Source organism: Hylobates moloch, unplaced genomic scaffold (genome assembly GCF_009828535.3).
Source record: "Hylobates moloch isolate HMO894 unplaced genomic scaffold, HMol_V3 SCAFFOLD_6, whole genome shotgun sequence".
NCBI classification, from domain to species: domain Eukaryota; kingdom Metazoa; phylum Chordata; class Mammalia; order Primates; family Hylobatidae; genus Hylobates; species Hylobates moloch.
The window spans coordinates 104,284,160-104,308,235 of record NW_026652281.1 but is presented as its reverse complement, the minus strand read 5'-3'; the positions used below and the strand labels follow the sequence as shown (position 1 = coordinate 104,308,235).

The 24,076-nt window shown below is 51.2% G+C and overlaps 1 protein-coding gene and 1 pseudogene across 7 annotated transcripts in view; both read right to left on the bottom strand.

The window, feature by feature from the left end:
* The window catches only part of CDH3 (cadherin 3), a 163,934-nt gene that overhangs the window by 13,854 nt on the left and 126,004 nt on the right, over window positions 1-24,076 (bottom strand). For 6 of the 7 annotated variants that reach the window (XM_058441137.1, XM_058441136.1, XM_032157731.2 and 3 more), the window contains 7 exons: window positions 23,693-23,934; window positions 23,166-23,311; window positions 20,428-20,652; window positions 16,230-16,436; window positions 12,750-12,880; window positions 12,211-12,357; window positions 9,099-9,946 (listed from right to left, as the gene is read on the bottom strand). In XM_058441137.1, the coding sequence (XP_058297120.1) occupies window positions 9,737-9,946; window positions 12,211-12,357; window positions 12,750-12,880; window positions 16,230-16,436; window positions 20,428-20,652; window positions 23,166-23,311; window positions 23,693-23,934 (1,308 nt within the window). In that variant the 3' untranslated portion in view covers window positions 9,099-9,736. Of the gene's footprint in view, window positions 1-9,098; window positions 9,947-12,210; window positions 12,358-12,749; window positions 12,881-16,229; window positions 16,437-20,427; window positions 20,653-23,165; window positions 23,312-23,692; window positions 23,935-24,076 lie in introns of those variants that run through there. The other variant, XM_032157732.2, reaches the window with a different exon arrangement.
* LOC116471427 (10 kDa heat shock protein, mitochondrial-like) lies at window positions 21,489-21,817 on the bottom strand (annotated as a pseudogene).

Here is a 24,076-nt window from a genome sequence, read left to right as displayed (position 1 = left end):
AAGAAAAGATAAAGCATTGGGGGGTGCAGGGCTGCAATTCTAAGGAGGATGCAGTCCCCTTCAGGGCTGGCATCTCTGACAGGCTGACATGTAGGTGATGCCTGAAGGACGTGAAGGAGCCGAGAGAAATCTGGGGGAATGGCATGCCAGGCAGAGGGTACAGCAAGTGCAGAGGCTCTGAGGAAACGTGGTTTGATTTGGAGTGAAACTTCAGCATTTTGCCTGGCACATGGTAACTGCTTAATTTGTTCAAGCCCTACTAATTATCTTTTTTTTTTTTCTTTTTTGAGATGGAATTTTGCTCTTGTCACCTAGGCTGGAGTGCAGTGGTGGGATCTTGACTTGCTGCAACCTCCACCTCCCAGGTTCAAGGATTCTCCTGCTTCAGCCTCCGGAGTAGCTGGGGTTACAGGCGCCCTCTACCATGTCCCACTACCTTTTGTATTTTTAGTAGAGATGGGTTTTCACCATGTTGGCCAGGCTGGTCTTGAACTCCTGGCCTCAAGTGACCGGCCTGCCTCAGCCTCCCAAACTACTGAGATTACAGTCTTGAGCCACTGCGCCCAGCCTATCATTCTTGTAATTAGTGGGCATCGTCTTCCTGGAGTGCCTGGGTCAGCAGGTTCCTGGAGGACACACAGAGGCCTCAGCGCCCTGCCCTGTCAGCTATGGGCTGGCCGTGGTTTACCGGACGGACCACAGTGGGGACAGGAAGGGTTGGAACGGAGCCCAGGCATTCCTGACCCGCCCAGCCCCTCTCAGATTTCTCCCTGGCCCGCCACACCCCTGCCGCTTGCTGGGCAGTGGGTACAGGGAATGCAGGGGCGGCTCCCCACCCCACCTCTAACTTGGAGAGGGCCTAATACCAAGCGAGGACAAGGCTGGCAGTGACCACCTGGCGATCCCCAACTGCACTGTAGGCTCAGCGCTAAACACTGAGTGCTTTTCCACCGTCGCCTCCTAGGGGTCTCCTTTCAGCTCACTGAGAGGCCAGGCTGGTGAGTCACCCCCACATCTGCAGCCTTTAGGGGCTGCTGTCTTAGCCACTGCCCTACCAGACTACGGGGCGCTCTCAGACAGGCTCTCCGGTTTCCCCAGAGGAATCTCATAGCTCCTGCATGCCAGCTCTGCAGCTGCCCACAGGCCCCGACAGGCCCTGCTGCATCCTCAGGGACTGAGGATAGAGCAGAGGAAGAACCAGGTTCTGCCAGCCCTGGGATGGAGCTGAGTCAGGCCTTTTCCAGGGCTCCTGGGACTGGGCCTTGCCCTGAACTCAGCCTCCAGCCCATGCGTGCAGGAGGACACACAGGACTGGGCGCCTGGGCCCCCCACTCCATACCTGTCCAACCTCATCTCCGCGCACACTCTCAACCCATCGCGACCCGTCCCTCTGCTCCAGCCACACTGGCCTCCCTGCTAAACCCTGCTGACCGCAGGCCTTAGCCCTTGCCATTCCTTTTATGTAGACAGGACACTGCATACTTGCTCCCTGATAGCCTCCAGTCTTTGCCCAAATGCCATCTTCCCAGCAGTGCCTTCCCTGGCTCCTAGAACTGAGCCCTACCCCCAGGCCCTTCCTCCCTAGGCCCCATCCCAGCTCCATTTTCCTCCACGCTTCACCTTTTACTAGACCACGTGTTTTACTAATTTGTCTTGTTTATGGTCTGTTTCTCATTGAAAACTCCCTTGGACTGGGCAGGAAGGGCCTCTACCCTGCCCTTCTACCCCTCCTCATAGAGCTAAGGAAATGTGACTACTGGCCGGGCACAGTGGCTCACACCTGTAATCCCAGAACTTTGTGAGGCTGAGGCAGGCGGATCATTTGAGGTCAAGAGTTCGAGACCAGCCTGACCAACATGGCAAAATCCTGTCGCTACCGAAAAATACAAAGATTAGCTGGGTGTGGTGTTTTGTACCTGTAGTCCCAGCTATTCGGGAGGCTGAGGCACGAGAATCACTTGAACCTGGGAGGCAGAGATTGCTGTGAGCCCAGATTGCGCCACTGCACTCCAGCCTAGGCAACAGAGTGAGACTCTGTCTCAAAAAAAAAAAAAAAAAAGGAAACGTGACTACTACAACCAGCGTCTTTGTCCCTCAGGCCTTCCCCAGTTCTGTCCCCAGGCAGCCAGCATAGCCCAGGTGTGTACTCCAAGGCCCATGGGGTAGTCAACGGAAGGCTGTATTGGGGGACAGTGGAGGGAGCTGGGACACGTGGGTTGGGGTGCCACACAAGGAGCCTGGTGGTGCTAGATGGTGCTTGGGCTGGGTAGAGCAGGGCACTGGCCGCTGCTCCTGGGCTGGGACTCACCCTCCCCACGGAGCCACACTCTAGCCCAGTATTCTAGGTGTCTGTGAATTCAGATTTAAATCTGGCTCTCCCAATCACTGTGAGGATACACCTGTCCAAGTAGAAAGATAGAATATCTTTTACTTAGGAGCTTGTGACGTTGATCTTGACACATGTGGTATGTGGGCCCTACACGTATGTTTACCTGCAGCCCCCATGTTAGCGCTGGGCTTTTTTTTTTTTTTTTTGAGACGGAGTCTTGCTCTGTCGCCCAGTCTGGAGTGCAGTGGCACGATCTTGGCTCACTGCAAGCTCTGCCTCCCGGGTTCACACCATTCTCCTGCCTCAGCCTCCCAAGTAGCTGGGACTACAGGCACGTGCCACCACACCACGCTAATGTTTTGTATTTTTAGTAAAGACGGGGTTTCACCATGTTGGCCAGAATGGTCTCGATCTCTTGACCTCGTGATCCACCTGCCTCGGCCTCCCAAAGTGCTGGGATTACAGGAGTGAGCCACCACGCCCGGCTCTCTGGGCTTTTTTACGGTTTTCTGTATTGCTATAACCCTAGCACCAAGAACAGTGTCTTGGGGCTGGGTGCAGTGGCTCATGCCTGTAATCCCAGCAGTTTGGGAGGCCGAGGCAGATGGATCACCTGAGGTCAGGAACTCCAGACCAGCCTGGCTAACATAGTGAAACTCCGTCTCTACTAAAAATACAAAAGTTAGCCAGGCGTGGTGGCATGCACCTGTAATCCCAGCTACTTGCGAGGCTGAGGCAGGAGAATCACTTGAACTGGGGAGGTGGAGGTTGCAGTGAGCTGAGATCGCGTCACTGCACTCCAGCCTGGGGGATAGAACCAGACTCTGTCTCAAAAAAAAAAAAAAAAGTGTCTTGCACAGAACATGTGCTCAATGAAGTTGTTCAACGAATGAATAAAAAAGCCTTAGATGATACCACATACTCAAGGGGACCCCAGAAGTGGCTAGGAATGCTGTGGCTTTTGTGCTTCAGGGCTAGAGTCTCAGGGTCAGTGAAGCCAGCTCCACCTTGCAGGAGGCCATAAGCATCACCTGAAGGGCGCCTTTTACGGCCTGCCTGCCCTATGGCCCCATCTGCAGCTGGAGTTTATATCCTTAATTGTAAAAAGAGCCCACTTGGCAATCAAGGAGATCTAGACCCCAAAACTGTCTCTGCTGCTTCCTGATCATATGTGGCCATTAACCTCTCTCTCATTTTCTTTGTTTTTGTTTGAGGCAGGGTCTTGTTTTGTCACCCAGGCTGGATGGAGTGCAGTGGTGCAATCATGGCTCACTGCAGCCTTGACTTCCTAGGCTCAAGTGATCCTCCTCCTCAGCCTCCTGAGTAGCTGGGACCACAGGTGTGTGTCACCACACTCAGCTGAATCAAAAAAAATGTTTTTTAAATAGAGATGGGGTCTCACTGTTGCCCAGGCTGGTCTGGAACTCCTGGGCTCGAATGATTTTTCCCACCTTGGCCTTCCAAAGTGCTAGGATTACAGGTGTGAGCCACCACGCCTGGCTGCAATTTCCTTTAAAAAAGGGAACCATGGAACCTCTCCCCAGGGTTGTGAGGCGGGGGAACATGTAACTGACTCCATACTGACTGTCTTCATCAGTGTCCAAGGCCATTCCTGCCACCCAGCTGACTCCCTGTGTGGCATGTGGCAGCCAGTGCCACTGTTCCCTTCCTCTCTCCCTCCCTCCCTGCAGACCTGGCGCTTGGGCTGGGAGCTCTATGGGCTGTGACGGTGGTTTGAGTGAATGGTGCCCTCTGCTGGGCGTGGGGGAAGAGCCTTCAGGGAAATCATACCTGACACTGGCACTCCCTGCAGGCTGGGAATCTCAGCGAATTCCTCCTGCTGGGAAGTGCAGTTTCCACCCAGGGAGCACTAGCAGGACTTGTGAGTCTCTACACTACCACAACAGTAGTGACAACACGCAGTAGCCTGTGCGCCAGCCACCCTTCCAAGCCCTTGCAGATATTAACTCTTTTACTCGCCCATTTTATTTATTAATTTATGATTATTATTATTTGAGACGGAGTCTCGCTCTGTTGCCTAGGCTGGAGTGCAGTGGCACGATCTCGGCTCACTGCAACCTCTGCCTCCCAGGTTCAAGCGATTCTCCTGCCTCAGCCTCCCAAATAGCTGGGATTACAGGCACGCACCACCATGCCCAGCTAGTTTTTTAATTTTTAGTAGAGACAGGGTTTTGCCATGTTGGCCAGGCTGGTCTCAAACTCCTGACCTCAGGTGATCCACCTGCCTCAGCCTCCCAAAGTGCTGGGATTACAGATGTGAGCCACCATGGCCCAGCCTACTCCCCCATTTTAGATGAGAAAACGGACACAGAGGTTATGTGGTTTGTGCAAGGCCTCACGCCTAGAAGTGCCAGGATTTGAACTTGTACTCTCCTGGGTGGATTGCTTTAACGGGAGGCCAGAAGGTGGGTTCTGCCTTTAGCCTGGAGGGAGTTGTTCCCTGGAGCTCTCCAGCAAGCCTGGAACTGGACACACGGGGTGTGGGCTGTAAAAGGGGCTTCCCAGGGTGACTGCTCCCACACTTTCAATGGCAGGCCCATCGCCTCAGGGCCCTTTCCTGAGTGACCACCCCCCAGCAGTCCCCGGGCTGGGTCTTCTCCCTGAGCCCCTTTGTGGGCCCGGAAGTGAGTGAGGGAGGTCCATGCCTAGAATTGGGGGGCCGGGAATTCGGGGCCTCAGCTCCTCACCAGCTGTCTAGGAATGAGAGTATGCCACCCTCCTCAGGCCTCTCTAGGGACTGGGAAAGCAAACTGTGGGGACAGGGCCTATCTGTAGCCCCTTTAGTCTCTTTGGGAAGAAAAAAAGATGGTTGGGTCAGTAATGAGGGAAAAGGCATGGTATGAAGTGAGGCCTGGGCGCTGGCCCATCTCTGTCCCCACTGGTGGGGCCATAGGGAGTGCTGTCTTTTGAGCCTCTTTTTCCATCTGTAAAATGTCAGGGATGGATTGGGGCAATTTTCAAAATGCTCTGAATTTGGGGGTTCATAAGAATACAAGTTGGGAGGATGAGGCTAGAGAAGGCTCTCTGGGTACCCCCGACCCCTTCTTCCAGTAAACCTCCACTTTTTTTTTTTTTGAGATGGAGTCGTGCTCTGTTGCCCAGGCTAGAGTGCAATGGCATGATCTCGGCTCACTGAAACCTCTGCTTCCTGGGCTCAAGAGATTCTCCTGCCTCAGCCTCCCGAGTAGCTGGGATAACAGGCATGCCCCACCACACCCAGCTAATTTTTATATTTTTAGTAGAGATGGGGTTTCACCATGTTGGCCAGGCTGGTCTCAAACTCCTGACCTCAGGTGATCCTCCTGCCTTGGCCTCCCAAAGAGCTGGGATTACAGGCGTGAGCCACCGCACCTGGCCAAAGCTCCACTTTTCTTTTCTGTTGGACTTGGATTCTGGGACTTTGCCTTTTAAAAGCCTGGGGGAAAAGATCACTTAATAGAATGAGTGCCAGGGGTGCTTTCAAGGCCCAGTCATCCAAGAGTGAACCCCACATTCAAGGAAGCCCTGATCTCAACCGGGACCACGATCCCCATCTCCTGCCCCCGACCCCACCGTAGAATGGAGGACTGGCTTTGAAGCATCTGCACAAGTGGATGCTGCAGGTTGTTTCACATTGCTAAGGGCAAAAAATTAGAATGACTAATATCTGTGGATTGTGGTGACATTAAATAACACATCCAAACTGGATGTGTTGGGGACAGTAAGTCAATATGCCATGTTATGAAAAGGTAATGCAAAGCGTGTGTGTAGGCTGGGTACAGTGGCTTACGCCTATAATCCCAGCACTTTGGGAGGCCGAGGTGGGCAGATCACTCATCGAGGTCAGAAGTTCGAGACCAGCCTGGCCAACATGGTGAAACCCTGTCTCTACCAAATATCTATATCTATAGATCTATCTATCTATATTTTTTTAAGACAGAGTTTTGCTCTTGTCGCCCAGGCTGGAGTGCAATGGCACAATCTTGGCTCACTGCAACCTCTGCCTCCCAGGTTCAAGCAAGTGCTGGGATTGCAGGCGTGAGCCACCGCGCCTGGCCCAAAAATATTTTTTAACTAAAATACAAAAAAACAGCTGGGCATATGGCAGGCACCTGTAATCCCAGCTACTCGGGAGGCTGAGGCAGGAGAATTGCTTGAACTCGGGAGGCAGAGGTTTCAGTGAGCTGAGATCGTGCCACTGCACTCCAGCCCGGGGGAGAATGAGACTCTGTCTCAAAAAAAAAAAAAAAAAAAAAAAAGTGTGTGTAATGCATAGGGGAAACAGATCCTGGAAGGAGGCACACCAAAGTGTTGAAACACAAAATTCAAAGGACCGATGGTCCTCATCATGGCCAGCACATCAGTTGTTTCTGGTTAGTGTCCACTCTGCGTGGTTGGCGCTGGTGTCTTACCAATGCAAATATTTTTACTTATTACAAGCCCTAAGGATCAGAGTCCTAAGCTTCCGTTTTGCAGATGAGAAGCAGGCCCAGAGAGAGAGAGTGACTTAATATTGTGCCCGTCACAGAGCCCAGGCTCTGATTCTTTCCAAACCACTCGGGGGCTGGTGACTGGTTCCATTGCCGGGGGACCCTACATCCATCCACCGAGGCCAGTTGAGGCTGGGAAAGGCTGTTTTTCCTCCAAATACCTCAGGGGAGGACGGCCAGCCTGAACAGGGGCTGCTTGGTTTCATGATTAGCCTCCGCTGAAGATAGAGTTTGATTTATCCAGGCTTCTCTGAAGGGAGTTGAAGATAACGGGCAGCAGGTGTTTGCTAGCAGAGACACCTAATCCTCCCACACTGTCAGCAAAGACAGCCCTGGCAGAGGGGAATCTGAGGCCCCAGCTCAGTGGGAGAGGCAGGAGGCGGCTTTGTCCTGAGGGTGCCATGGACCAAGGACAGGTGAGCTTTCTCATCCGACTTCATCCCCTTTTGTTGGTGAGATAGGGTCTCACTCTGTCGCCTAGGCTGGAGTGCTGTGGCGTGATCTCGGCTCACTGCAACCTCCACCTCCCAGATTCACATGATTCTCGTGCCTCAGTTTCCCAAGTAGCTGGGATTATAGGTGCATGCCACCACACCCAGCTTATTTTTGTATTTTTAGTACAAAAATGTGTGTGTAGGCCGGGCACGGTGGCTCACACCTGTAACTCCGCACTTTCGGAGGCCGAGGCGGGCGGATCAGGCCAGGCTGGTCTCCAACCCCTGACCTCAAGTGATCCACCCACCTCAGCCTCTGAAAGTGTTGGAATTACAGGCCTAAGCCATGGGGCACAGCCCCAACTTCATTTCCTTTTGGTTTCCCCATCCAGGGTCTGAGGCTTCAGGCTCCTCAGCCTCATCCTTCAGAGTCTTGGCAGCAAACCTGAGTGTGTATGAGCATCTCATGGAGGGCTTGTCAACCCACAGCAGGGCCCTGCCTAGAGGTTCGGATTCAGCAGGTGGCACCCATAACTCCAGGTCAGGGTCTGTGCTTTGAGCAGAGGCACTTTACAGAATTAATCATCCTCATGGAAGGAAATGTTTATTTCAACATCAGCAATTTCCTCAGCTTCACTTCAGATTCTTTTGGCTAATTGCAAAGATGACTTTGACCTTCACGTTAACAAGGACACAAACAGAATCGTTCTATCGCTGCTGCCTAGTCCCGATTCCTGCATTTATGCCCTGGTATTGTCAGGAATGTTCCAATTTCACTGACATCTTGGGTAGGTTCTCTAATTTTGTTTTGCTTGATTTTGATGATGATCAGATGTCATTAAAAAAAAAATACAATGTGGCCATTCTTTAAAGGAGAAAGTCCCCTCAGAGGGTGATTGTGAGGATTTAGAGGAAATAATCGAAGTCCTGTCTGGCCTTAAAAAGTACTGAATAAATAGTAGCTGTTACCAACGAACAAATTGCATGGACCATGTGCCAGATATTAATTCACTTAATCTCCACAAAAACTCCCCATTTTGTAAATGTAAAATCTGAGGCAACTAGAGGTTAAATGATGTGCCAACGCTGGGCGCGGTGGCTCACGCCTGTAATCCCAGCACTTTGGGAGGCCGAGGCAGGTGGATCACGAGGTCAGGAGATCAAGACCATCCTGGCTAACACAGTGAAACCCCGTCTCTACTAAAAACACACACACACACACACACACAAAATTAGCCGGGCGTAGTGGCGGGCACCTGTAGTCCCAGCTACTAGGGAGGCTGAGGCAGGAGAATGGCGTGAACCCGGGAGGCAGAGTTTGCAGTGAGCCAAGATCACGCCACTGCACTCTAGCCTGGGCGACAGAGCAAGACTCCGTCTCAAAAAAAAAAAAAAGATGTGCTAGCAAGTAGCAGAGCTGGCTGTTCCCCAACCCCTGCCTTTCAACAGGGACCCCTCCAGCATAGAAGAGGAAGTCGTCATGCACTGCCCTGCAGGGAGGGCAGCCGCTGTTCCAGAAGTGACCTTGCTGGGGCTGTGGAGGGGCTCAGCCTTGGGGTAAGAGGTTAATGGTTCTCTCTCATGGAGCAACTGACTTTGCAAAGAGGAGGGCAGGTCTCCCCTCCCTGAGCCCATTTAGGCATTGAAGCTGACCCTGAGTATTCCCTGCCATTGAGAGGACGCTTGGGTGAAGCCAGCAGGGTAAAGAGAGCCCACTCTTTTTGCAGAACTCTGAAAATTCTAAAAACCATTGAATTGTAAACGTTAAACAAGTGAATGGTATGGTATGTGAGTTAGATGCCAATAAAGCTTCTATTTAAAAAAACAGTTCACTCCCCAGGCACCTCTGGGAAAAGTTTCTTTAATAAAAAAGTTCTAGTACATCTACACGGTTGTCCTCACCCTTCATCTACAGCAACGCAACAGGGAAAATAAAAAATAAGGGGCAACCTAGACACACTCAGTATAAAAATGCAGAGATCCATCCAAATGGGAGGCATCGGGGTCTGGAAACCAGAAATGCAGGACGGCCAGTGGGCCCAGCAGCTCTGGGCTGCGCTTTTGAAGAACTTTGTCCAATGTTTTGAAAATAGCATTAAAAAAAAAATTAAGTTGCACCAGGAGGCCTAAGAAGGTTCCATTCCAGAGAGAAAGTCCATCGTGGGTCGGTCACAGCAGGCCCAGGCCCAGGACACAGGGCTGAGCATTTTACGGCAGGTAAGAGGCTTCTGGAAACTTGGCCTCTGAGGCAACCCTGGCCCAGGTGGAGAGGTTTTCAGTGCTGAAGTCAAACTGCCCACATTCCTCCATCCTGAAAGGCTAAAGAAGCAACCGCTCTAACGTCAGACTCATAGCCTGTCTCCGCCAAGTTGCTACGGCCACTGCCTGACAAGCTCCAAAGTCCTCGGCTGAAGGGGGAACTGAGACCCCTTGGAGATGCTCTGTGGCCTGACGTTTGGTCCCCAGCCCTGCAGGCAGGCGGCCTAGTCGTCCTCCCCGCCACCGTACATGTCTGCCAGCTTCTTGAAGCGGCTGCCCCACTTGTTCAGATAATCGTAATCTTGGTCTTGGTCGGAGGCGGAGGAGGTGAGGGAGCTCAGGGACGCGGCGTCAGAGCCGCTGCCCTCATAGTCGAACACCAAGAGGGAGTCGTAGGGCGGGGCTGTGGGGTCCGTGTTAGCCGCCTTCAGGTTCTGCCGCAACAGAGAACAGGTGGTTAGGAGCAGCGGGCAAGCCTCCATTTCCTCCTCTGTGAGCCCCTCTCTCCCCTCCCCTAAGGTTTCGGAGGTTGAAATGAAAGAATGCATTATTCATGCAGAATTCATTCACTCAGGGACCAGCAGACAGCAAGTGCTCAGTGCAACACAGGCCAGTGGGTAAGGGCATGGACTGAAATCAGACGGCCCGGGCCAGAACTCACACCACACACTAGCTTTGTGGCCTTGGGCGAGTCCCTTAACCGCTCTATGCCTGTTTCCTTGTCTGTAAAATGACAATCCTTTTTTTTTTTGAGACGGAGTCTCGCTGTTGCCCAGGCTGGGGTGCAGTGGCGCGATCTCGGCTCACTGCAGGCTCCGCCCCCCGGGGTTCACGCCATTCTCCTGCCTCAGCCTCCTGAGTAGCTGAGACTACAGGCACCCGCCACCTCGCCCGGCTAATTTTTTGTATTTTTAGTAGAGACGGGGTTTCACCATGTTAGCCAGGATGGTCTCGATCTGCTGACCTCGTGATCCGTCCGCCTCGGCCTCCCAAAGTGCTGGGATTACAGGCGTGAGCCACCGCGCCCGGCCGACAATACTTTTTTCTTCCTTTTTTAAAGGATGCATGCCTGTGACACAGCCTCGGGAGGTACTGAGGACATGTGCCTCCTTCGTACAGTTTTAAAGGAACAGATGAATAAGTAAATGAGTAAATACCTGTAAAGCAGTTATTAGAATAGCACCTCGCAACAATAGCTATCATTACCTAATAAATGCTACGTGCTAGGTCAGTAGTTCCCAAACTTAAATTATCTGGAGAATCTTTTACAAATTCTGAAGCCCGGGCCACACCCAGTTCAATTACATCACAATCTTTGGGGGTGAGCAAAGGCATCAGTGGTTTCTGAAGGTGCCCAGGTGACTCCAACATGCAGGCAGGGTCAGGAACCACTGTGCTGGCACTGTCCTAGCTGCCTGCTCATTCAATCCTTGAAGTCTTCTACAGCAGAGGCTCCAAACTTTGCCCCCCAAGTGCAATCACCTGAGATCTGTAATCCAAACCCAGGTAGTCTGGCTCCAGAGCATTCAACTGCTATATGTGTTGAATAAATGAATAAATCATTCCTAATTTTTTTTTTTTTTTTAAGATGGAGTCTCCCTTTGTTGCCCAGGCGTGGGGGGCGCACGACAAGACATTCAAGCCTATGTAAGAGGCGTTGGCGGTCGAGGCGTGGAAAAATATTGAGGCACCGTGTGCATGTTGTTTATACACGAGACTAGATCTCCTGGACCTTGAAAACAGGACAGGGAGTAGTATATGAGATAAGGAGCGCTGAACACAGCCTCCTAAAAATGTGGTTTGAGTGTTTTTTTACAAGGTCATATGTGCCTCATACCCGACCGCCAAGAGCCACCTGGTGGATGTCTCTTGTTTGTCTAAATTGTAGTTTAAACAAGCTCTCTCAATAAATACCTGGCAGACAGATCTTAGAGCGACGCTCTCTCAAAGGAACTGCTCCCCGACCCGCTCAGCTAGAATTGTCTGAGTACTTCACTCTCAGCGTTCATTACAGCTATAAGTTGCACCCAGGTGCGATCTTAGCTCACTGCAACCTCCACCTCCACCATGTTGGCCAGGCTGATCTCAAACTCCTGACCTCAAGTGATCTGCCCGCCTTGGCCTCTGAAAGTTCTGAGATTACAGGTGTGAGCCACTGCGCCCAGCCTCCCCCTAATCATTTTTTGTTGTTGTTGTTGTTGTTGAGATAGAGTCTCGCTCTGTCGCCCAGGCTGGAGTGCAGTGGTGTGATGTCGGCTCACTGCAACCTCTGCCTCCTTGGTTCAAGAGATTCTTGTGCCTCAGCCTCCCGAGTAGCTGGGACTACAGGTGCCCACCACCATGCCTGGTTAATTTTTGTATTTTTAGTAGAGACGGGGTTTCACCATGTTGGCCAGGCTGGTCTTGAACTCCTGACCTCATTATCCACCCGTCTCAGCCTCCCAAAGTGCTGGGATTACAGGCATGAGGCACCACACCCGGCCCCTCCTAATCATTTTTAACCACTCTGCAAGTGAGTTCTATGGAGGAAGAAACAAACCCCAGAAGTTGCTCAAATAAGCCAGAGGTCACAAGCTGGTTGGTGGTGGAATCAGAATTTGAACCCAGACCCAAGACTCCAGGCCCATGCTTGTGCTCCTGTGTGGCTGGTGCTGGGCTTGAATAAAGGGTGGCCCTCGACTGGCCTGCCACGCCTCACCTCGATTATAAAGTTGCCGATTTCATCTGGGTTGGCTGGCCGAGGACGGTACATGGGTGTGGGGATGAAGGTTGGTGCCACGTCATTGCGGAGAACCACCTCCGGCCTGGCCTCCAGACCTCGGTGGAGCTGGGTGATGTCATAGTCCTGTGGGGAAACGCAGGAGAGCAGGTGACTGAGGACTACTGTCCCCCCCCCTCCCCTGCCACTTACATCTCACCCCACGCCCCCTACCCTTTGGGTACTCTGGCTCATGGGGAGGTCTTACAAGACAGATGAGGTCACAGATTTTGGGAAACCCTCATTTGCATCCTCCCTTATCCTAGCAAATTAAACACAGGCTCGAGGTTAACTTGGCTAGGGCCAAAGAGACTACCGCAATGGACCAGAGGAGCGCTGGAGGATGGAAGAAAAGAAAGACACAGCTTCATGCCAGGGCCTGGTCAACACAGCTAACTTGGTCAGTTGGTTGACCCAACAGCCCTGCCAGTGGCCTTGGGGGCATCCACCTCCCAATCCCAGAGCCCCCAGTGCCCCACCTGGTCCTCTTCGCCACCCCCCTCTTCGCCGTAGTAGAAGACGTTGTCACGCGTGTCATCTTCTGGGAGTAGGAGGGGCTCCTTGACCTTCCGCTTCTTTCTCACCAACAAGAGCAGCACCAGCAAGAGGACTGCAAGGGTTAGGGAGTGTGAGTGCTCCCTCTGTAACCACACAGCGGGCCAAGACCCCCAGGCCCTCAGAGCCCCTCTAACTGCAGACGTCCTCACTCAGTAGCCAGAGCTTAACATGCTGCCATGGCTTCACTTGCACCTAGGAAAACTTCAACTCTTTATCCAGGCTGGCAGGATTTGGTCCCAGCCTATGCCTCCAAGTCCCCCTACCCACTAAGGTCTAGGCATATTGGCCTCCTCTGTGTTCCTTGAATACCCCCAGCAGCTTCCCCTTAAGAACCTTCATACAGGCTCCTTCCTCACCTGGCAGACTCTGTGCATACACATGGCTCCCACATGTCAGCTCTCAGCTTATGACACCTCCTCCTAGAAGACTCTGACTTCCTTCTCCCCACCCATAATGCTGTCAGTCTAACCAGATTGGTGGTACTGATCCTTAAGAAAATCTTTTGTCGGGATGTCGGGATGGGAACCTCCCAACAGATGTTGTCTTTCAATGAGACTCTCTTTTAGTCACCAGATGTCCCCTAATTAGCCACAGACTTCAAGAACAAGATAATGCAACTTTCATAGGGTATAGTAATCTAAACTTAGGTGAAATGCAGTGTTGGATATTTTTTTTTTTTTTTTTTTTTTGAGACGGAGTCTTAATCTTGTCACCCAGGCTAGAGTGCACTGGTGCAATCTTGGCTCACTGCAACCTCCGCCTCCCAGGTTCAAGCAATTCTCCTGCCTCGGCCTCCCCAGTAGCTGGGATTACAGGCGCCTGCCACCACACTCGGCTAATTTTTGTATTTTTAGTAGAGATAGGGTTTCACCATGTTGGCCAGGCTAGTCTCGAACTCCCAACCTCAAAGTGACCCAACTGCCTCGGCCTCCCAAAGTGCTGGAATTACAGGTGTGAGGCATTGTGCCTGGCCAGATTTTTTTTTTTTTTTTTTTGAGAGGGAGCCCGTTGCCCAGGCTGGAGTGCAGTGTCAGGATCTCGGCTCACTGCAACCTCTGCCTCCCAGGTTCAAGTGATTCTCCCGCCTCAGCCTCCTGAGTAGCTGAGATTACAGGAGCCCGCCACCATGCCTGGCTAATTTTCGTATTTTATTTTTATTATTGTATTTATTTTTGAAACAGAGTCTCGCTCTGTCACCCAGGCTGGAATGCAGTGGCATGATCTCAAATTTTTGTATTTTTAGTAGAGACGGGGTTTCACCATGTTGGCCAAGCTGGTCTCTAACTCCTGACCTCAGGTGATCTGCCTGCCTCAGCTCCCAAAGTGCTGGGATTACAGGCATGAGCCACCGCGCCCAGCCCCAGTGTTGGAATTTTAAAAGGGCCTGGCTTCAGTGATGTGGTCTGAAAGGCTGGCGGGCTCTTTGGACATGCGGGGAACTGGCCAACTGGTTCCTGGCTGCCTTCCCTGTCATGCCTACACACAGTTAACTCTGTATTAAGAGGGGACCCTCTAGCCATCTCTCTATGGCAGTTCGATTTAAGAGCACACACCACTGCTCAGGATCATTACTTTTTTGCCTGCTGATGGAACTGCTGTCTGTCCTTGGCCAGACAAAACAGACCCAACCTTCCTTGGGAGTCCACGGGTTCTGAAGATGCACACACATGTGGGCTAGACGGTAACCTCTCCTCTCCCGAGTCTAGGGGAAGGCAAGACGCCAAGTGGACTTCTCTGAACCCAGGTCTAACTGCCTACTGACACCTCCACTTGGACTGGCCTGGCACGTCTCTTCCCACGGTCCTTCCCAAACCGGCAAATGGAAATGCCATGTTTCTCCTTAAGCCGAAAGCCTTGCAATCATCCATGGCTCTTACTCTAATCCCACACATCAATCTGAAGGAACTCTACCTTGAAACATGACCACCTCTGACCACCTCAATGCTGCCATCCTGGCCTGAGCCTCCAATCACCTTTTTACCCCTGGATTATGGCAACAGCCTCCTAAATGATCTCCCTGCCTCCACCTTCGCCCCCATATAGTCTGCTCAGCAGGAATCTTGCACAACTTAAGTCAAATCCCATCACCCCTCTGCTCAAAACCTTCTGATAACTTTCAGTTCTACCCAGAGTCTTAACAATAACCTGTGAGGCCTGACACAATGATACCCTGTGCCTGTCACTGCTCTGACCTAATTTCCTACTTCCTTTTTTGTTTTGTTTTTCTAAAGGCAGAGTCTCGCCCTGTTGCCCAGGCTGGAGTGCAATGGTGTGATCTCGGCTCACTGCAACCTCCATCTCCTGGGTTCAAGTGATTCTGCTGCCTCAGCCTCCCAAGTAACTGGGATTACAGGCACGTGCCACCATGCCTGGCTAATTGTGTATTTTTAGTAGAGACAGGATTTCACCACATTGGCTAGGGTGGTCTCAAACTCCTGACCTCAAGTGATCCACCCACCTTGGCCTCCCAAAGTGTTGGGATTACAAGTGTGAGCCACCACACCCAGTGAAGAGCATGTTCTTGTTGTATTCATGTGATTGATCTCTGACTGACGATGTGTGTTATGTTAAGACCAAGTCAAAATGTGGAAAAAACAACTGTGATAGGTTCTATCTTTAGAGCCAAGAAATTTGTTTTTAACTAAACATTTCCTCCCACTAGACCAGTAATTTGCAGACTCCAGTATGTATCAGAATGCCTTGGGAGCTTGTTAACATGCAGATTACTGGGTTCTATTCCTAAATTTCTGAATCAGTAAGTCTGGAGCAGGGCCTGAGAATTTGCCTTTCTAATAATAGCAAATTCCTGGTGATGCTAATGCTGTTGGAAACCACCCTTTCAGAACCACTGTGCGGGCCCCTCCAGATGACCTGATGGCAGGGCCGAGTCTGTTTGCTCACCACTGTATCCCCAAAGCCTGGTACATTCCACAAGCCCCAGAAAGACCTACTGATTGACTGATGCTCCTAGAATTAGGAGTTTAAGGAGTGGGCCAGGAGCAGTGGCTCACACCTGTAATCCCAGCATTTTGGGAGGCCAAGGTAGGTGGATTGCTTGAGCCCAGGAATTCAAGACCAGCCTGAGCAACATAGTGAGGCCCCATATTTACAAAAAATACAAAAATGAGCTGGGCATGGTGGCCCACACCTGTAGTCCCAGGTACTTGGGAGGCTGAGGTGGGAAGATCATTTGAGCCTGGGAGGCAGAAGTTGCAATGAGCCGAGATCATGCCACTGCATTCCAGCCTGGGCGACAGAGTGAGACCCTGTCATAAAAAAAAAGTTTAAGGAATGGACGGGCAATGTTGGTGGCCTCTTAGTTCCAGGAGTTAAAGTTCAAGGTAGAATCCAGTCTTTTAACTCCCTCATCCTCAGGGAGGGGGTGGGGGCCTGGTACTCACACAGCAGAGCCAGGACAGCCCCCAACACAGGGAGGATGAAACCTCCCTTCCAGCGTGGAGGGCAGGTCTTGACATGGCCGTGGCAGTCACACACGGTGGCCCTGATCACCGTCAGCTGCTCCTTGTTGCCGTGGTCAGACAGAGAAAGGTGCACGTCATATGTGTCCTGCTTCAGGAACTTCTTCAGGGACAAGACCACTGTGTCGCCTGGAGTGAACAGATCATTGATTAGCTGTGGGAACCATCAGTGCGGGGATCTGAGTATACCATGATGAAAGTTTGAGAATACAGCTTCCACATGTGGGTAATGGGGAGAAATACTCCACAAGCACACTTTGGAAAATAGCAGTAAAAGCTGATCTTTGGCTAAAGCAAAATTCACCATAATGAAAAGGATTATTGGGATAGAAAAATTAATTTGTCATTTTACTTTTAAAAAAATCGATAATCACAGTATTTTTATAACATGAAGTTTTAAAAGCCATGTCATGCAGGACCAATAACTTCTTTGCATCATTGGCTGCTACACTGTTTTTTTGCTTCAAAAAGAATATTCTTCCTAAAAGATAGCTAACCCATTTTTTTTTTTTTTTTTTTTAAGTAAAAGCAACTTTATTAAGAAAGTAAAGGAGGGCTGGGCGCAGTGGCTTACACCTGTAATCCCAGCACTTTGAGAGGCCGAGGTGGGCGGATCACGAGGTCAAGAGATCGAGACCATCCTGGCCAACATGGTGAAAACCCTTCTCTACTAAAAATACAAAAATTAGCCAGGTGTGATGGCACGTGCCTGTAGTCTCAGCTACTTGGGAGGCTGAGGCAGGAGAATCGCTTAAACCCGGGAGGTGGAGGCTGCAGTGAGCCGAGATCATGCCACTGCACTCCAGCCTGGCAAAAGAGCAGGACTCTGTCTCAAAAAAAAAAAAAAAAGTAAAGGAACAAAGAATGGCTACTCCATAGGCAGAGCAGCTGATAGCTAACCCAATCTTATATGAAACACCCGTATTTCTAACTGAACATTCAATTTTTTTTGAGACTAAGTCTTGCTCTGTCATCCAGACTAGAGTGCAGTGGCGTGATCTCGGCTCACTGTAACCTCCACCTCCCGCGTTCAAGCAATTCTCCTGCCTCAGCCTCCTGAGTAGCTGAGATTACAGGCACCCGACACTGTGCCCAGCTAATTTTTGTTATTTTTAGTAGAGACAGGCTTTCACCATCTTGGCCAGGCTGGTCTCAAATTCCTGACCTCGTGATCCACTTTCCTCGGCCTCCCAGAGTGCTGGGATTACAGGCGTGAGCCACAGTGCCCGGCCTTCAATTTTTTTTTTTTAGACAGTCTTTCTTTGTCACTCAGGCTGGAGTACAGTGGCGCGATCTCAGATCACTGCAACCTCTGCCTCATGGGCTCAAGCGATTCTCCTGCCTCGGCCTCTGGAGTAGCTGGGACTACAGGTTTGCACCACTACACCCAGCTAGTTTTTGTATTTTTAGCAGAGGTGGATTTTGTGCTAGGCTGGTCTCAAGCTCCTGACCTCAGGTGATCTGCCCACCTCGGCCTCCCAAAGTGCTGGGATTACAGGCCTGAGCCACAACGCCGGGCTGCATCCAATTATTAATAAAACTAAATGCACATGACTTGGTTATGTAAGTGCTAATGTTGAGCAGATCAGATCAGATGCTAACCTGTGTTATCATTACAGCATTAGTGATCACACAAATGCAGGAATGCCAGAAATAAGGCTGTAGCAGGTATTGGGCTAACTGGCCTTCCAAGGCCCAGGGGGTGGCAGGCTAACCACAGAGCAGAAGCCAGGCCCAGCCCAGCCTGCACACTGGGCACCACTCGGGGGAGACTGCATGGCAATCCGAGTGGAGAAGGGGCTATGTGTGCGGGTGACGAACATAGTATCAGTGGCCTCTTTAAAGAAAGGCCTTTGGTTTAGACTCAGCTTTCTCAAGAAGGGAGCTCTTAGCCTGTGTGGAAGTTTTTTCATTATGCAGGATTTGCCACAGCATTGCGGGTTTCTACCAATAAATGCCTGTAGTTCCCCCAATCACTGGGGCAATCAAAAACAACCCCCAAGTTTCTAGCCCCACCCCCTCCCCAGGTTGTCAGCCTATCTCAGCATAGATTTGAAGTTTTTTCTGTTAAAATGCTCTGCACTCTTGCTGGGCTCCTCTTAGTCAAAGGGCCAGAAGGCAGAATCCACTCTGTCCCCATTTAGTGCCAGGAGGCAGAGACAGCTCTCCGGGCTGAACAACTAGTCGACCATGTGGAGTGGCCAACATGGGGTATATGTCACTAAAACATCTCTGCCATCCTATAAGGCTGATCAGTTGTTGATGACGATGGCAGTGGTGACTAAATGGGCACTTTTTCTTTTTTTTTTTTCTTGAGACAGAGTCTCGCTCTGTCACCCAGGCTGGAGTGCAGTGGTGCGATCTCGGCTCACTGCAACCTCCGCCTCCCAGGTTCAAGTGATTCTCCTGCCTCAGCCTCCCAAGTAGCTGGGATTACAGGCACGTGCCACCATGCCTGATTCTTTTTTATATTTTTAGTAGAGACAGGGTTCCACCATGTTGGCCAGGACAGTCTCGATCTCTTGACCTTGTGATCCACCCACCTCAGCCTCCCAAAGTGCTGGGATTACAGGCGTGAGCCACCGTGCCCGGCTAAATGGGCACTTACTAAGTGCCAGGCCCTACCCTGATCCTCATCATCGCCTTAAGAGGTGGGAACTGCTGTTATCCTCATTTTACAAATGCAGAAATTGAAGCTTAGGGAGTTAGGTAACTAGCCTGAGGTCACATGGGGTAGAGTCTGGATTAATTTCCCTGACAAAAGAACAAGGGCAAACAGAAAAATGAAATTAAAGCCAAGAACCAGGTTATCAATACTGATCAATACTGTTACAGGTATTAATAACATTGGGTTTTGGCCATAATGCTTATGCTTTTTTTTTTTTTTCCCCACACCACGGTGAGTGAGACTGCCTAGATTAAAATCCTGATAGGCCAGGTGTGGTGGCTCAGGCTTGTAATCTCAGCACTCTGGAAGGCCAAGGCGGGAGGATCACCTGAAGTCCGGAGTTCAAGACCAGCCTGGCCAACATAGCAAAATCATGCCTCTACTAAAAAATACAAAAATTAGATGGGCATGGTGACAGGCACCTGTAATCTCAGCTACTCAGACAGGGATAAGACAGGGATAACTGCTTGAACCCAGGAAGCGGAGGTTGCAGTAAGCCGAGATTGTGCCACTCCACTCCAGTCTGGGAGACAGAGTGAGACTCCGTCTCTAAAACAAAAACAAAAACAAAAAACCCTAGTGACATTTTAATTTTATTTTATTTGAGACAGAGTCTCACTCTGTCTCCCAGGCTGGAGTGCAGTGGCACAATCTCAGCTCACTGCAACCTCCGCCTCCCAGGTTCAAGCGATTCTTTTGCCTCAGCCTCCCGAGTAGCTGGGACTACAGGCACACGCCACCACGCCTGGCTAATTTTTGTAATTTTAGTAGAGATGAGGTTTCACCATATTGGCCAGGCTGGTCTCGAACTCCTGACCTGGTGACCTGCCCGCCTCAGCCTCCCAAAGTGCTGGGATTACAGGTTGAAGCCACCGTGTGTGGCCATGACATTATTTTTAAAGCCATAACACAGCTGGGTGTAGTGGGCATCTTGTGGGCCACAGGGGCAACGGTCTCTAGAACCTCAATCAGATGCTATTTATTAACCTGGTGGAGGCCTTTGGAATTCCACAGGACCCCTAAAAGACCATTCCAGCCCAACTGCCTTCCTGTGTAGATGGAAAAACTGAGGCCTCGAGAGGGAGGGAGTGACTTGGCCCATGTCACATAGCGAGAGTCAGGACCCAGCACAGTGATCGTAGCCAACACTCACTGAGCATGCTCTGTGCCAGGTCCACTTCACGTGCTCTACATAGGTTAGATTCCTCCAGGCCTCAGTTTTTGCGTCTATACAGGAAGGCAGTTGGGCTGGAATGGTCTTTTAGGGGTCCTGTGGAATTCCAAAGGCCTCCACCAGGTTAATAAATAGCATCTGATTGAGGTTCTAGAGGAAACCGTTGCCCCTGTGGCCCACAAGATGCTAGGACAGGAACGCGTGCAGAATCCTGGTGTGGGGCAGATGCCCACCAGTGGGGCTGGCACCCCACCCGCTACCACCACTCACTCAGGTACCTTTCTCGTTGACCTCTGCCATCCAGTAGATGTCTGAGTCATCTGTGAGCTGGGCCTGGAAAGGGGAGGTGTGGGGAGACAGGTCCTTGTCCGTGATGTTCAGCACCTGGGGCACAGGGCTTTGGTTGCAGATGGTGATCTGACGGGGCTCAGGGACTGGGCCATGGTCATTGACATCAATCAGTGTTAGCAGAAGGGTTCCCGTGCCAGTAGTGGGAGGGCTTCCTGTTTATAATGACACATATGATGGGCTTCCTGTTTATAATGACACATATGATGAGCTCCCTGTGACCCACCCAGTCAGCCTCAGGGGGGCTCCTGTTTACCACCCAGCTCTCACCTCTCAAGACCTTCCATGCCCTTGCTTCTAATACATGGCACATACATGCCAATTGGGCCATCATTCTCATTTCGGTCCACAGCAGACATTACTAACTATATCATGGCATAGTTGCAGCCACTTCATCCAGACAGCACTATAACCACAAAGTGAAACCTACCGGCTACTTCAGGGTTACTCCAGTGTTTGTCCATCAGCTTCAGGGAAGCCTCCCTTCATAGCCCTGCTGCAACCTCTCACCTGCCTGCAGATCCTGGTTCATTACATGTCAACCAGAGGTGACAACTACGTCATAACCCCCCATCTGTCATGGTGTGGCATCACTAATCTGTCATAGCACTTTCCAGTCAGCCTCTAGCAATCAATCACAAGGGAAAACTGACAGGCTAATTCAGGACCCAGTGAACCAAAAACTAAGGCTGAAGGGACTCTCCTAATGCTGATGTTTTATTTACTTATTAGAGAGTCTTGCTCTGTTGCCCAGGCTGGAGTGCAGTGGCACAATTTCGGCTCACTGCAACCTCCGCCTCCTGGGTTCAGGTGATTCTCGTGCCTCAGCCTCCTGAGTAGCTGGGACTACAGGCGTGTGCCACCACACCCAGCTAATTTTTTTTGGTCATTAGTTATCATTAGTTTATTATGAGAGAAATATGGAAATTATTTACATGATGAAAGATTTCAGAACTTCAGTGGAATGGGCAGCCTCACGGTGATGCATTTCAATAGTGACTTACTTCAGTCTACGTACTTTCCAAGAATGTCACCATCTCTAAATAGGAGATAATCCTTGTCATCTAGAACTACTTTGGTGCCTCTCTATTCTGGGAGAACTTTATCTCCAACTTTCATGCCAACTGGTTGAATCTCTCCACTCTTTCCTTTAGAATCCGATCCAACAGCGACTACCATTGCTGCAATACTTTTCCTTGAGATTTTTCTGGAAGCATAATGCCTCCTTTGGTTACAGTTTCAGCAGCACTCCTTTCAACCAATACTCGGGCAAAGAGTGAAAGAAACTTTCTAAATGCTTGTCCTGCCATGACTCCCTCCGCCTCAGACTCGTACTCTGCTCTTTTGTAGCGACGCAAGGAGACCTGCGGTCTGACCCTGGCGACACGTGAAAAGACCGCCTGGGCGCAGGCGCACTCGCCCCAGCCCTCGCCCCTCGCCCCCTTATACCTCCCCATGAGGGAGGGCGGTCGCCGCGAGGCGTGCAGCAATTCGCCCCAAGGGCCCTGCGCAGGCCACTGACGCGGGAACTGGGAGACGGCACACTCAGCTAATTTTTTTTTTTTTTTTTTTTTTGAGACGGAGTCTTGCTCTGTCGCCCAGGCTGGAGTGCAGTGGCGCAATCTCGGCTCACTGCAAGCTCCGCCTCCCGGGTTCACGCCATTCTCCTGCCTCAGCCTCTCCGAGTAGCTGGGACTACAGGCGCCCGCCACTACGCCCGGCTAATTTTTTTGTATTTAGTAGAGACGGGGTTTCACCATGGTCTGGATCTCCTGACCTCGTGATCCGCCCGCCTCGGCCTCCCAAAGTGCTGGGATTACAAGCGTGAGCCACCGCGCCCGGCTCAGCTAATTTTTTGTATTTTTAGTAGAGACAGTGTTTCGCCATGTTGGCCAGGCTGGTCTAGAACTCCTGACCTCAGGTGATCCACCTGCCTCGGCCTCCCACAGTGCTGGGATTACAGGCTTGAATCACCACGCCCGGCCCTAACACTTATTTTTTAATTTTTCATTTTTTGTAGAGACAGGGTCTCTGTATGTTTCTCAGGCCAGCCTTGAACCCCTGGGCTCAAGTGATCCTCCTCCCTAGGCCTCTCAAAGTGCTAGGATTACAGGCCTGAGTCACCACACCTGGCTCCCTCCCAACTCTTGGGTTTTAGGGAAATTGGAATCATGGCCAGTCCCTAGGATCAGTCTTTTGTTGCTGTTGCTTTTTGAGATAGTCTCACTTTGTCACCCAGGGTGGAGTGCAGTGGCACGATCTCGGCTCACTGTAGCCTCCACCTCCCAGGTTCAAACGATTCTTCTGCCTCTGCCTCTGGAGTAGCTGGGACTACAGGTGCGCACCACCACGCCCGGCTAATGTTTTGTATCTTTAGTAGAGATGAGGTTTTACCATGTTGGCCAGGCTGGTCTTGAACTCCTGACCTCAGGTGATCTACCTGCCTTGGCCTCCCAAAGTGCTGGGATTACAGGCATGAGCCACTGCATCTGGCCTAGGACCAGTCTTTAAAAGACTCCTCTGAAAGACCCCTTTGACCATCTGGATTGGTTTGCAAATAGCCCTCCTCGACACATGTTCCCACCTGTGGAGGAAACATGCTGTGCTGTGTCATGTGACCTGAGAACCAAAAGTGGCCCTTGTGGGAGGGCTGGGAGGATGCTCTCACCATCATCCATGGCCAAGACCATGACTTCATAGATGTTGTTCCTCACAAACCGCTCATCCTCACGGTCTAGGGTGCCCACAGCTGTGACCTGCCCACTGTCTGGGTCCATGGCTAGCCACCCTGCTGGGTCTCTCAGGATGCGGTAGCTGGAGAGGAAAAGTTGAGACGAGTCACATCCAGAATATTTAGAATTCTGATGTCGTCATTCAGGGCCTCCTCATACCAACTGGCAGATGGCCTCTGGGCTCCTAAGCAGGATCATATGGAAAATGCACCTCGCCCATAAACGGGGGCCTAAAGCAGCAGGTGTAGGAGTCCCAAGAGGGATACATGACAGAGTGAGAAATACCTGCCCCCAAACCCCTATTCAGTCTTCAGCCTCAAAGAGGGTAGGAAGAAGAGGACCTATGCAGGAGGGATATTCCTATTTAACAATCTCCGTGGTAATCAGAACAAACGTTGGCCATAATCACCCACCCACCAACTGTACCAGTACGTGCTGCTCACTGAGCCCAGCTCCTGAGTACCTGATCTTTTGATTCTCCTTGTCAGGGTCTTTTGCGGTGTAGACACACACAGGCTCCCCAGTGGGGATGCCCTCCTGAACCTCAACGACTTTGGAGGGTGGGACAAACACGGGTGCCTCATTCACATCCTCCACATGGACCACTACAGTGGCTGTGGAGGTTGGGAGCTTCAGCCCAAAAGGGGCCTCGTTGGTCACTTCAATGTACAGGGTGTGCTGGTTTTTGGCCTCAAAATCCAAACCCTAGGAGAGAAGAGGAAGAAGGACCTGGACCACCATTTTGAGAGGAGGCCCCGTGCAGTGCAGTTGAGATGTGAGAAGGAAAGAGCCCATACTGAGGGGCTTGAGGCCCCCACTAGCAGCAACGCTGCCCATTCTCTGTCCC